Source organism: Leptonychotes weddellii, chromosome 10 (assembly GCF_054177405.1).
Source record: "Leptonychotes weddellii isolate Sample4059 chromosome 10, ASM5417740v2, whole genome shotgun sequence".
NCBI lineage: Eukaryota > Metazoa > Chordata > Mammalia > Carnivora > Phocidae > Leptonychotes > Leptonychotes weddellii.
In genome coordinates this window covers 117,556,452-117,569,997 of record NC_138378.1, presented here as the reverse complement: position 1 = coordinate 117,569,997, position 13,546 = coordinate 117,556,452, and the positions used below count along the sequence as shown (strand labels likewise).

The following is a 13,546-nucleotide window of genomic DNA, read 5'->3' as shown; positions in this document are numbered from 1 at the left end:
AAAATAGAGTGAGGGCTTTCTTTTAGAGTGAGCATGGGCTTTCCAGATGGCCACGCTGTCCACGCCTCCTAAAAGGGCAGCACCTACACTGACGTTCATTTACATTCCTTGCCTGGTGCCCTCTAGACACGTGCATTTGGAATTTATGTTGGCACTACTACTTCACCTAAGCTGTGACCTGGTCAGCCAAATGGCACCTTCCAATAAATAAAAACTCCCAGGGTTTACTCAGACAGTTTAACGCTGGTCTCGGGCAATTCTGCTTTTATACATACAACTTCTAGAAATTCATTGCAGGTCTTTACATTTATCTCTGAAATGTAATACTGTTAAATTAGATTCATTCAATTCAATCACTATTGGGCACCCACTAGACTAGTGGTTTTGCAAAAAGGCAGAGCCTTTCTTTCCATTCAGTTTTAACAAGGTAAGTATCCATCTGAAACTAATGACACACTCTATGCTAACTGAATTTAAGTAAAATAAGTTAAAAAAGAAAAAAAAAAGGTAAGTATCACCTAAATATCTTTCATGTGCATAGATCTACATATAATTTAGTTTCAAAAAGAAAAGGATTCAGGGGGGCGCCTGGATGGCTCAGTTGGTAAGCATCTGCCTTCAGCTCAGGTCATGATCCTGGGGTCCTGGGATTGAGCCCTGTTATCAGGCTCCCTGCTCAGCGGGGAGTCTGCTTCTCCCTCTCCTTCTTCCCCTTCCCCCTACCTGTGCTCTCACTCTCGCACTCTCTCTCACTCTCCCAAATAAATAAATAAATAAAATCTTAAAAAAAAAAAAAAAAACTGTTTAAAAAGAAAAGGATTCAGAATTTGTTTGTATAAGCAGAGAGCTATTTATTTCAATATACATGCAACTGAGTAACTTAAGTATATCCAAAATAAAATTTAAAAAATCATGTATTAACTGTAAATCCGACCTTCCACAGACACCTACTTTGGCACAGAAATCCTTTAAAACCTAAGAAAGTTTCTATGGGATTATGGATGAAAACAGAAAGTTACATTTTTGTCCAGTGCCTATATAGATAGGAGCAAGGCGAGCTGGTCAGAGGCCTGGGCCTTCACAGAAGAGTGAGGTCCATCTGGCTGGCAGCTGGGGGGGGTCCCCTAACTTCCCCACTCCACGAGGACACTGGCTGCCCAAGAGAATCCAGTGTTGAACATGCTGCTGGCCGGGCTTCCCCGGATTGGCTGGTTCCAGGCCAGGGGGAAGATACAGCAAAGGAGCCCTTCTAGAAGAGCCCAGCTGAAAGGGGAGAGGGCGTGGCACCAAAAGTGGGAGCCTTTTGTTCTTCATGAATAAAGACAATTATGCACTCTGAAGGCTTCTTTATTCTGAATCTCCTGATAACAATGCTGATAAAGCTTCTCTTTTCAATCACCCCTAATCACCCCTTGTCGCCAGACACTGTAATCATGTAGCTGAGAATACTGGTACCGCTCACGGTTATCTTCATTTCCTTTTTGAATAATCATCACAGTCCTCCAAAATTCTTCAATGATTTACCAGTCGCCTTTTAAGTACCCCTCTTGAAGAAAATAAAGTCAGCCAAAAGAGTCGCTGGAGCCTCCTTCTAACCGAGGGATGTGCTGTTCGGTCTTTAGTGAGCCTCACAACGCAGGCCTGTGACACTCAGGGCTACGCGGCCGCTAGGAGGCTCAGTAGCGACCCGCTGGAGGAGAACAAGTCACAGGGGGGACCTGAACCCAATTTGGGGAGCTCTTAGCCAGCTGCGCTGCAAAGACAAGGAAGCGCCTCATCCAGTGAAGGGCCACCACTGATTTCTCGGCCCCCAACACTGAGCGTCCGCTGTGTGCGCAGTGAGCACGACCTCCTCGTGGGGCAGGGCCCACCGGCTGCCACATTTTATAGACCAGGCCACTGCCGCATGCAAAAGACCAGTCGAGGCTAAGGCCACACCGCTAAGAAACAATGATCACTGGTGCCCCCCTGTGCTGTCCCCACAGGAGTCCCACCGACTCCAAGCACAGTCTAAGCCAGTCCTAAGCATGAGGGATACAAACATGAGTAAGAGGAGGCCCCTATTCTTTTTTTTTTTAAGTTTTTTTTTAAGATTTTATTTATTTATTTGACAGAGAGAGACACAGCAAGAGAGGGAACACAAGCAGGGGGAGTGGGAGAGGGAGAAGCAGGCCTCCCGCGGAGCAGGGAGCCCGATGCGGGGCTCGATCCCAGGACCCTGGGATCATGACCTGAGCCTAACGACTGAGCCACCCAGGCGCCCCAAGGAGGCCCCTATTCTTAAGCAACTGATAGCCCAGCAGGGAGAGGTGTAAAATGAGCAAATAAAATAATTTGTTTAAAGGTGGTACAGGGCCTATCAGAGCAGGCTAAAGCAGGAGGGGGCATGAGGCAGTTGCTTGGGAGGCCTCATCAACAAGGGGGGCCACATCCCCTGGAAACCAAAGGGGGGTTCTCCCACCACTGCTTCCTAGAGCTGGAAGGATATGCACATTTGAGAAGTGGCCAGAGGAAAGGGGAAAGACCCCAAGATTGCCCATTAACTCCTTCCTAAGAAAGACAGATAGGGACGATAGTGGGCTTTTGCTCCACAGACAGGGAGGGGCTGGTGGGAGTGCAGAGCCGAGGAGAGAGGTTGAGCAGGATGACTTCAGACAGAGGAGAAGCTTACTCCAAGGCAGGGAGTGAAAAGACAGGAAAACATACTGGAGGGAGCACTGAGTGAGTGAGTCCAGAGGTACTACCAGCAGCAGAGGGGGATTTAAACCCCCACTCCAGCACTCCTACTCGCCCGGCCTTTGGCATTATACTGCCTGGTCTACGCAGGGGGCTCTGAATAATAAAAAAGGAAATAATAATATTTCCAGCCAATCGGGGGCAAGCTTCAAATAATAATAAAAAATAATTTTAAAAAATATAATAATAATAAAAAATTTTAAAAAGCCACACTTAAGAGGTTCTAGGCCTATCCCTATCCTTCGGGGGCCAATGGTTCTCAAAGGAGGCTTGCAGTAGGAATTGGGGGGGGTGGGCAACACCTCTCAAGTGGCAGGTCTCACATTCAGGAGAGACCCCACATTCTGACTCCTGACACTGTCTATACATGAGGTTATACACACAGTCACTAGAGATGAACGACAGGATTGAAGGGAGACGTGGACATCATTCAACAAAAAGCCTGTCCCATTTTAGGGCCGTATTGCCTAGAGTACACTATGAATTTTATTTTTCCAAATCTTGGGATCATATTGCCAACGGCACCATTACACTGCATCGTATTTTAAAGGTTACCCATTAAATGGTTAAATACAAGTGTTCAAAAAATACATCACACTGTTAAAGCCTTTCAGTCATATGGAGACCCTTAAAAAGCTCTCTAACGCTGACGGTAGCAGGGGTAGGGAGTAAGAAGGAGCCTGGTCAAAAACACAGGTTCCCTGGCCCTCGTTCAGAAGGTGCTGGGTAGACACTGAGAATCTATATTTATAACAACAATCCCAAGTGATTTTTGATACAAGTGATCTCAGGGCCGCGCTTGAAAAAGCACTGCATTAGGCAGCACGGGAGCTGTGAGGAGTCTTAGCCAGGGAAGTAACTGATGAGGAGTGCATTTCTTAAAGTTTGCAATTTGGCTGTTAGTGTTGGAGGCAGAAGCCTGATTACAATGGTTGTTAGAGTGAAAATGGAAACAGCAAGAACCAACTATTCTTTCAAAATGTATGACTGAGAAGAGACAGAATGAGGATGTGCGCTGAGGAGAAAGACAAAAGGGTTTTTATTTGTTCAGCAGGTAGAGAAATGAGTAAAATTGTAAAATACTTATTAGTAATCATATTGTTGTGGATATTTAAATGCCTCCAGATCCACCCTCCAGTTTAACTCTGTGCCCCCAAATCATCAATTGCCCTCTGAAGGAGACACCAGCAGGAGATGGAGTATGGGAGGGATTCATCTCTCCCATCCTCCTCCCTCAAGTTCAGCACAGGAGGCCACGGTGCCTCTGGGAGCAGCCCTCAGGGCTCCCCCTTGGGTTTCTGCTCCTTCCCTCCCCTTGTCTCTCTAGGCCTAGTGAAGCTGGTACTGGGGGACTGTACTATTCCGTGATTTCCCTGCCCTTATCTTAGTAAATAGTTCTTAAGGTCTCCTTGGTTACCTAGTTCAATCTGGCTCCCACCAGAATCCTGCCTGATACCTATAACACTAAACAGAATAAAGGCCAGAAGAGTATCAAATCCAAAATGCTTTTGTGGTTCAAATAAGAAATCAGTCACTTCAAATGGGATTCAGAAAAAGATTTATAGGCAAGGTGTACTGGACGCAGAACTGGAAGAATGCTTAGGATTTGGATAAGCCCAGGAAGAAGAAGGGACGCGTCATTAGCGCCGAACTGTTCAGATCTCCTGAATCCTGATTCTATCTCTTCACACATCAGCTACCCCCCACCTTTTCCACACCCTACAGATAGACCAAGCATGACTTCAGGCTTCACCCATGCCATTCATAAAATTATTAAAGGATCACTCTTCTGAGGACTGTGTTTATGGCTTACTTTATTCTTTAAAAAGTCTTGTCAAGTGCCATCATTGTGGAATCCCACCTGTTAGCGGACTGCGGGCAAAAGCTCTGTGTGTGTGTGTGTGTGTGTGTGTGTGTGTGTGTGTGTGTGAGTTGTTTTGATTATTTCCCTGGAAAGTCAGCCCGGACAGACCACAGTCAACAGAGACGAGGGTTATCTGTACTTATCAAGGCAGTGCCAACACAGGGAGCTTGAAAGCAGGGGGACAAAGAACTCTTGAAGCTGTGAAGAAGCAGAAAAGCCACTTCTGACTCCAAACTCAAAACTAGATTTTAATCCTAATTTAATCACTGTGTGGGCATAGGACTGAACCTCCACCTCATATTTCCCTTCCTAAAAAGGAAGTCCTAAAGATTAAAAACGGAATACATACACACAGATGTTAACTTGCATACACCTCATAATCTGTGGAGAGGAATGGTGTATCAAACATATATGAGGAGCCGGGTGCTTTGCACAGATTATGTGTTTTAATCTTCACAGTAATCTACAACTAGGTGTTATTTATTATTTATTTTACAGATGAGGAGACTGGGGTTTAAAGAAAAATGCGGTAATTTGCCAAAGAGCCCGGGGCCGGCCGAGTCTGGCTGCAGACCCAATTATGACTTTTCCACTACAGAACCACACTACTACTTCCTACAGATAAAGGGACAGAGTTCGGGAAACCAACGTTAACTGCAATGTTCAGGGCATGTGGTTATTTTGCTTAGCTGCTTCAGATTAAACAGAGAGGCAGTTTCAATTCTTCCTGTTGAAAACTTCTTCAAAACTTATTAGTCCATTTCCCTCAAGTTTTTATTTATATTCCTTCCAACTCGGTCCAGAAAGAATTTGGGGCAGCTTCTTCAGTTAATGAAACAAACACAGAATCACAGAATTTTAAAACTAAGCACAACACACATTTTACACAGAAGGAAACTCATTTATGTAAAGTGACATATCTAAAATTAGTTAACTGACAGGGCCTAAAATACAGATTCAAGATTCCTAGTTCCATATGCCTTCCTTATTAAAAGGAAATCTTCCACAGCAGATTGTCCCAGTGTTTTCTGGGTTCTCATGATGAAGACTGATGCTCATTATGGATGTAAAAGTAGACAGGACAGACAAATGAGTTAAATATTTATGTCCTAAACCTAAAGCATTCAAATGGCGGCTTTAAAATAAAATTAATCCTTGATGTGCTTGTTTCATTGCTATTCACCTTCTTCCCCCTAAAAGTCATAATCCGAAAAAGACCCAATACTGAAAACTCCGCTTATTTCTTCATCTGTAAAATGGGGTTCATCATAGCATAGACCTGTGGAGGATTAAATAAGCTAATAACTACTCCTTTCCCAAACATATTGCTTCACTTCATTGGATGCCTACATTATGGGGTGGGGGGGAGATACAGAAAAGGTCAATCAACAAACTGACCAAAATGGAACCAGGATTTTATTAGCCTCCATCCACATTTTTTTCTCTCTTATAGACACACACAGTTTTCCCTATTCAAACCATTACCACCAGCACTTCAGTGTTTGGGAAGTTCTCTATCTCCAGTCTCTCCTCCCAAAATACACGGGTAACCCAGATCTACAACAGTGATGAACCACAATTATTTGCCACATGTTAAGACTATAAATTACAATTGACCTTTCACTCAAATGGTTAATACCATAACCCGTATAACATATATATAATATATATACATATGGCTAAAATATATCAGACCTTGAATCTCACCTGACTTCACAAGGTATTGCGAGGCTCAATTAAATCATACAATGCGGTGAAAGAGGTCTGTAAGCTGTAAGGTGTTACCCACTGTAATTATTACCTGGCTTTGCAGAATTAACTACAACAGGTCATCCTCCTCCTCCCACCCATCTTTTTCTCCCTCCTCCAAACCTTTCAAAATATCTTGAGTCTCCCTCTTGCCCTCTCTCCCCACCCAAACAGCTCCATCCATCATCTCTAAAATGATGACCCTGTCCCCAAACAGGAATATTTGATGAGGCCAACTGGCTGCCAAGAATACCAACCTGGAAACCCTGTCGCTGGGGAAATTTACTCCAGTTTCAAAGTATTACCGCATCACGGGAAATAAGGACAGAAAATGGTAAAAGGGAAAGACAGAGTAAAGGCAAGGAGGAGGAAGAGGATGCCAGAGCAGCCTCAGTCTGGTAACTCAGAGAGTTAGGTCAATCAAGTGTATTAGAACGTACGATACGATGAGATTAAAAAAAAAAAAAAAACCCACTCTAAAAAAATAGGTTGATCTGGGACACGTAATTATTCTCACTTTGGGGTCTTTAAAAATTTCACCACACCAGCAGCTAATAAAGAACACAATTATATTCAATGACATCTGATGGCTTCTCCACAGCACGTTTGGCCCTTGTCTTGGCACAGCTCTCCCTCAGTCCAAATCCTCCTCAAAACCCGCTCTCCATCTACCCCTTCCATGATGACCACCCCAGAAATAAAGTCACCTGGAATGCAAGACCTAGAAAGGGGAAACATCAGATGCTTAAAGCATCATTTACCCTCACTCCATATTGCAGTTAATATTTTCATTTAAATTTAAGGCATACTGAACAAATACTATGGTTACCTCAAGGTCACTCTGCAATTCTCAGTTAGGATTAACCAACTCAGGAGTCTAAGGCAAAATCTGCTCCTTTTCCTTGCCTGGTCTTACTGCAAAACATTTCTCCTTTCTCCCTTAACTTATACCCTACAATGTGCATTTGTATATTCCATACAGACCAGTATTTTCTATCATTTCATAAATTCTACACTCACTCTTGTACAAGAGTTAAACTATTTCTCTGGCCCTAAGGTCCTTTTCTTCCTCTGACATTCAACAACTGCTTTTTTAATTTCCTAAATTTTCAAAACACTGTTAATTAGCACATACCAAATTAACATACTAACAAGTTATATTTTTACACTTTTCATTTCCTGATTTGTCTTTTTCCTGTTGAATCACACTATTTGATTACAAGTAATTCTTAGGCTTCCTCTCAACTTGAACTCAATTATTTACATGTTACAAAAATTAATTTCTATTTTGCTCAATTTTAAAGTAATGATTAAACGACTCTTTATCAATCCAATTTACAACATGAGTTTTTAGTTATTCCAAGAGTTTTCTCGGCAAAAAAGTCAATTCTTCAGTGCTTCAAAGAAATAGTTTCTTAGCACTATAAAAAGTTAAGGTGTGTGCAGTTATTAATCCAAATTCTTAAGATTTGCTTAGAGAAGAGGAAACAACTCAAAATACAAATGGCTGCAAAAATTCAGAGCTGTCCCGAGAGAATGAAGATTGTCCAAGATACCAAATCAAAACCTACAGATAATAAAGAAGTCAAAATTTCAAGTCCTGTCACCTTCCCTTGAGACTCCTGTTTATTTCAGTACTGAAAACAACTTGCTCTGGATTGCTGAGATGTTTACATAAGTTCACTAATACTAAATCACTTTAAAAAGTTATAAGCATTATATAAATTAAAAGGCATTAGCATAGTAAAAAAAAAATCCATCATGGTGGGCAGAGAAAGAATACACCTGTTCCCTAAAATTAATGAAAAGTCATATGGTGACAGATGGTAGCTACACTTATCTGGTGAGCACTGTGTAATGTACAGAATTGTCCAATCACTATGTTGTACACCTGAAATTAATATAACACTATATGTCAACTATGCCTCAACTAAAAAGAAAAAAGTCTGAGGCCTATCTCCCTTCCTCCTCACCATCAAAAAAATTATTAAACAGATACCTACCCTGCATTTGCTGATACCCCAGCAACAACCTACTTTAAGTCAGGAGTGTAATACACTAAAAGGTCATACTGTAGTTCAGTTTGGAAAAGTGAGAATCCTCCACAGGGCTGAGAAGATTAAAAAAAAAAAATCCTACATTCTGATCAGTTCATTAATAAAGAGAAGACGACTACCTTAGTAGAGTACATGATTAATTTCACTACTGGTACTTTATTAGTACAATATGTGTTCTAACTGTTGCTCAAGATTTGTAGGGGATAGATATTTTACATGAATCAAAAATTATAACTGAAATAGAAGTAAGGGATTCAGATCCAAACAGAAAGTAAAATTTTTGATATACTCAGGCACACTTCAGTCTTTAAAAAAACAAAAAACCAGTAAAGCACAAAGCAAGTTAGTGTCATAATGTCAGGTACAGGAGTGGTTTCCCATCTTGCTATGAAACCTAGCCTGGACACAGAGGAATCCTGCCTTATAAATGAAATCCCTGATGACATCAAATGACAGCAACACTCTCAAGAAAAGGACAGTGAACCAGGATCCCTTGTAAAGTGCAAACACTTCTAGATCGAGCACACCTGAAATAATTTGAAGCAAAAAATTCAGTTAATTACCTCTAGCCTGGGGCTAGAGCAACTATCTCCACGGCCTCCTTCCCCAACAACTACCCTAAATGTCACTCAGAGAAAATACTTCCAAACTTTTTCTCAATAAAAATGGCGCTGCTTTTCCCATCACAATACTGTTTATTTCTCAACAATCCTTAGGCCTTTCACACAAACTCAACTGGCCTTTATCTCAATACCCCCCTTTACCTAAACAGTGTCCTATATTTTTTTGAGGGGTGGGAGAGAGGGGTAAGGTGTCTTCTTCCAACTACAAGGTTGCAACTTTCTCAGCTAGAAACCCTGGGATTATTATCTCACTTTGACTTTTCTTCCTAACCTCTGCCTTCCCCGCAAACTGTTGCCTGTTAAACAAGCCACACTTCAAAGCCAACTGTCCCAAGGGGCAGGTCGTAGCGCCCTAAGCTGACCTCCCCCACGCCACGCTCGCGAGTCTAGTGCACTCTCCACTGAGGTACATCCATCCTGCTTCCCCGTGGGGCATTCGATGCCACGGGCGCAGGGCACAGACACCCCGGCTTCGCCAAAGCACAGCCTTTCTACACCGTCTACACCCGTGCCCACACGCACTGCAAGTGGCTTCGGGACTCCGGATCGCCGAGTGCCCGGCGCACGCACGACCTGAGTCGGGGAGCTGCCGTGGCGGGCAGCAGGGCCAGGCATGCACGCGCGCACGTCGGTGCCCGGAGCCCCCCCGGGCTGCACGGGCACGGCCGGGATGGGGGCTGGGTGGGCACGCTGGGGAGGGGCGGCTGGCGCGAGATGGCGCGCGCACAATAACAGGCGGGTCGCCCCCTCCCCTCAAGGGGCGGCCCCCGCCGCAGCCCGTGCCCCGAGTCCCGGCTCCCGCGCGGATGGCACACGGCCGGGGAGGGGGCGGCGAGGGCGCGACGCCAGCAGGGCCGCCTCGGGTACCTGGTCGATGGGCAGCTGCACGGCGTTGCTGAGGGGCTGCAGCAGGGTGGAGCCCGTGGTGCTGGTGGTGGCCATGGCCGGCCTGGCACTCCGCCCGCCGCGCTCCAGCCGCCCGCGCCGCTCGCCCGCGCGCCGTGCCGGGCGACGCCGAGGATGGGGATGCAGCCGGCGCGCCTGCCCCCTGGCCGCCCGCGGTGTGAGCGGCGCGGGGCGGGGCCAGGGAGGGGCCGGGGGCGGTGACCGGCTCGGCCCTTCCCCGGCGCCCCCGCCCTCGCCCGCGCGCCCGCGCCCCTGCCCGCGCCCGCGCCCGCGTCCCCGGCCGCCCGCGCCCGCGCCCGCCCCGCCCCCTGACTTCCAGCAGCTTCCAGCGCCCCCTCCCCACCTCGCGCGCCCTCGCGCCAGACAGCCCCGCCGCCCAATCGCGGCGCGGCGCCTCGACGCCCGCAGCCAATCAGAGGGCGCCGGCCGCGCCGCGCCCCACCCCTATCTCAGGCCTCGGCGAGGGGGCGAGGGGACGCCGTGCGGAGGCGAAGGGGTGTACGCGGGTGGCCGTGCGCGGTGCGGGTATGGGAATTTCGCCCTGTCACCCCCATCTTCGTCCTTCCCGACAGTCGGCGGACAGCCACCGTTCTCTAGGAGGAACCCTGGACAACAAAGGGGAACGGGGTGGCCTCCAGACAAAGGGGCGACGTGAGGGTCGCCGTCGAGCCAGCTCTTGGGGAAGCTGGGAACAAAGCCGGGAGGCTGGGAGGAGGAGGGCCACAAACCAAAAATGTGACCTGGATAAGATGTCCCTTTGTCTTGTGTGGAAAGCCCAAACTTGAAGCCAGCCCCAGTCGTGTGTGCCTCTCAGTCGCCGCCAAGTCCCCAGGGCCCTCCGGGGGTGAGAGACCCCGGTGCAGCTGGCCCCGGGGCCGGAGACTCTTCCCGCCTGAACAGCTCTTGGTGGCCAGCCGCGGGTCGCTAAGGACCCGCCTGACCGAAGGAACGGGAGTCTGAGCAACACCCCGCAGACGCCTTCTCCCCCAGTCCCCACTGGTGTGCTGTTTCCACACACCTTCGATCGCCGGCTGGTCGGTGTGTAATAAGATGTCTGATGTATCTGCCCAGACTTCATGAAAGTGAACCATTTGAGTTCCTTAAAAATGCAAGTGTCAACTTTTGTGTAGAAGACTTCGAAAGGATTCTTGGAGGAGAATATCAGGAAAGCGCAAAATGCAACGATTTAACAATCTGAAATTTTTGGTAGAAACAGCTAATGGTTAGAGTTCAACTACAGGTTAAACACTTTGCTTTGAATGCTTTGAATGCTTTAGAGGTACCGATGTCCACAACAAACCATGGGACATAAGTACTATTACCACCCTCAAATCGAATTGAGTCACAGAGAAGTTCAGTAAGTTCCCAAAAGAGCACAGCTAATAAATAGCAGAGAAAGGATTGAGGTAATCTACTTTCAGAGTTTATCTTTTAAACACTAGGCCCTCTTCTTCCTCACCCTTAAACCCAGTCCAGAAATTCTCATAAGCTCTCAGGTGCTCCATTTACTAGATTACTACCTAGTCTTGGATGATGAGACAGCACAGATAGGAATATATGCGCCTCTGTAAATCCCCTGGACCTCAGTTGTCTCGCTGAAAAGGAGGCAGTTGAACTAATAGGTTCAATCCCTTCCTGCCTGACGTTCTTTGGTTGTTGGGTTAGCTTAATCCTGACAACCAAATTGATTAAAGGACAGAAAGAAAAAGCAAAATGCCAGGGCCTTTATTCTCCCTGGGGTAGTGTTCCAATGGGAGTTGTAATCAATTAGAGAACAGACCTGTTCAATGGGCTGCTCATTAAAATATATTATACCAATAATATGGAGCACTCTATTAATATAATGTTAGAAAATATTCTTTTCCTTTTCTCCACTGTGGGGAATCATACAAAAAGCATACAGGTGTCTGGGCATACAAACTGATGGAAAAATTAATATACCATTTTAAAAACTCGAAAGGTGGGTGTTGGGAACATATTGCAACCTAAATAAAGTAGCATAGAGATACAGTCTCCGGTCTAGAACAGATAATGTCTACAAAAAGGAGTTTCCTTAGACTGAATTTTGGGGTGACCACATATCTACAATAGGGAGGATTTTAGCCATCTGGAAAATTTGGCTGTGTCAGAGTTGTGAAGCTATCGGTAAAATATAGTATAATATTAATACTTAGATTTTAGAGTCAGACCTAGGTTTTCGGCTGTGTCTGCTTTTGATTAGCTGCAAAATTTTGGGCTACTTAACCTTTCTAAGCCTCAGATTCCTCATGTATAAAAATGAGGATAATAATAGCACCAAAACCATGGGTTATGAGGTTATAAAAGCTTATCTAAATGAAGAGTTCAGAGCTGTGCCTGTTGTGTGGTAAAACTTAAGAAATGTTAATTACCATCTACGAAATGTAATTCTGAATATGGAAACTATTTTTTCTCATATTAAAAATACTCTACCTTCATGTTTTTAATGAAGAAACTGAGGCCCATATTTTGAGCTAATAACTCAGTGATGATAGCAAAAACTTGATGCAGGCCTTCTGCCCAGTATCTGCTAATTAGGCTACAAGCTCTTAAACTATGATGAAGGGGGAAAGAATTGGACTAATTACATATAGTGCCTCAGATAACATCCGTCCTATAAGAGTGATTCTCACATTCTTAATTCTTAAAAAGAAAAATTACTGAGTACTTGCTATGTTCATGAACTTTGTGGGGTGCTATAATCAAAAGAACAAACAATCATATACAAAACAGAATGAAGTGCTATAGGAAAAGTACCAAATAAGGTCCTTTTTCTAATATTAAAATCGAAAGAACACATCCGGGAGAAAGAGACTTGACTGGAAGTTAAAAGACCCAAATTTCAGTCCTGACTTTTCCACTAAATAACTGTGAACTTGAGAAATCTGCTTAACTTTTCTGTGCCTTAAGTTTCTCATATCCAGTTACGCTGGATAATAGAACTTCGTCCTACCTTACAGGAATATTCTGACTATGAACGTGAAATTGACAATAGGCTAAGTTATTTTTAAGATATTAGTAGTATTAGTGTTAGAAATAATAATTCGTAGGGAAGAGGTTTCCATGTAGCAACCACCTTTGAACAAGAGTTACTTAGACCAAATTATAAGAGCACCTAGCGGAGTTCACTTATAATAAAATGACTGTCTACCTTGCTCTCTCCTCCTAAAATGGCTATGGTAATTAAAGATTGCTAAAATGAAACTTATTTTTAACTTTGAATAAACCACTCAGAAGAAATGAATAATCTGCCAAGCTGCTTTTGTTTCATAAAAATGGTATGTGTCATGAAAGGAGAGTTCTTAGGCAATTCTCCCTAGTCTAAGCTCTTATATCTTAGAATAACTTATATCTTAGAATATAAGAATAACTTATAACTTAGAGGACGAAGGGCATTGGACCATACACATAGTAAAAGCCCCAAGTTAATTGATTGGCATCTTCAAGCACTTACAAGCTAACCCTAACAGAACAAAAACTGAAATTCAGGAAGTCACCCTTTAAGACCTAACATGCTTCAATTAGGACATCACAAAGTACACCGAACAAGAGGTAACAAACACAGGAAATGGTAAAGGTAGGAGATCTTCACT

General features: G+C 44.6%; 1 protein-coding gene across 3 annotated transcripts in view; it reads right to left on the bottom strand.

Moving 5' to 3' along the window:
- MBOAT2 (membrane bound glycerophospholipid O-acyltransferase 2) overlaps positions 1 to 10,062 on the bottom strand; it is a 116,595-nt gene extending 106,533 nt beyond the window's left edge. For 2 of the 3 annotated variants that reach the window (XM_081797238.1, XM_081797239.1), the window contains exon 1: positions 9,897 to 10,060. In XM_081797238.1, coding sequence (XP_081653364.1) covers positions 9,897 to 9,971 — 75 coding nt within the window. In that variant the 5' untranslated portion in view covers positions 9,972 to 10,060. Of the gene's footprint in view, positions 1 to 9,896 lie in introns of all 3 variants that reach the window. The other variant, XM_081797243.1, reaches the window with a different exon arrangement.
- Between the last annotated feature and the right edge of the window lie 3,484 nt (positions 10,063 to 13,546).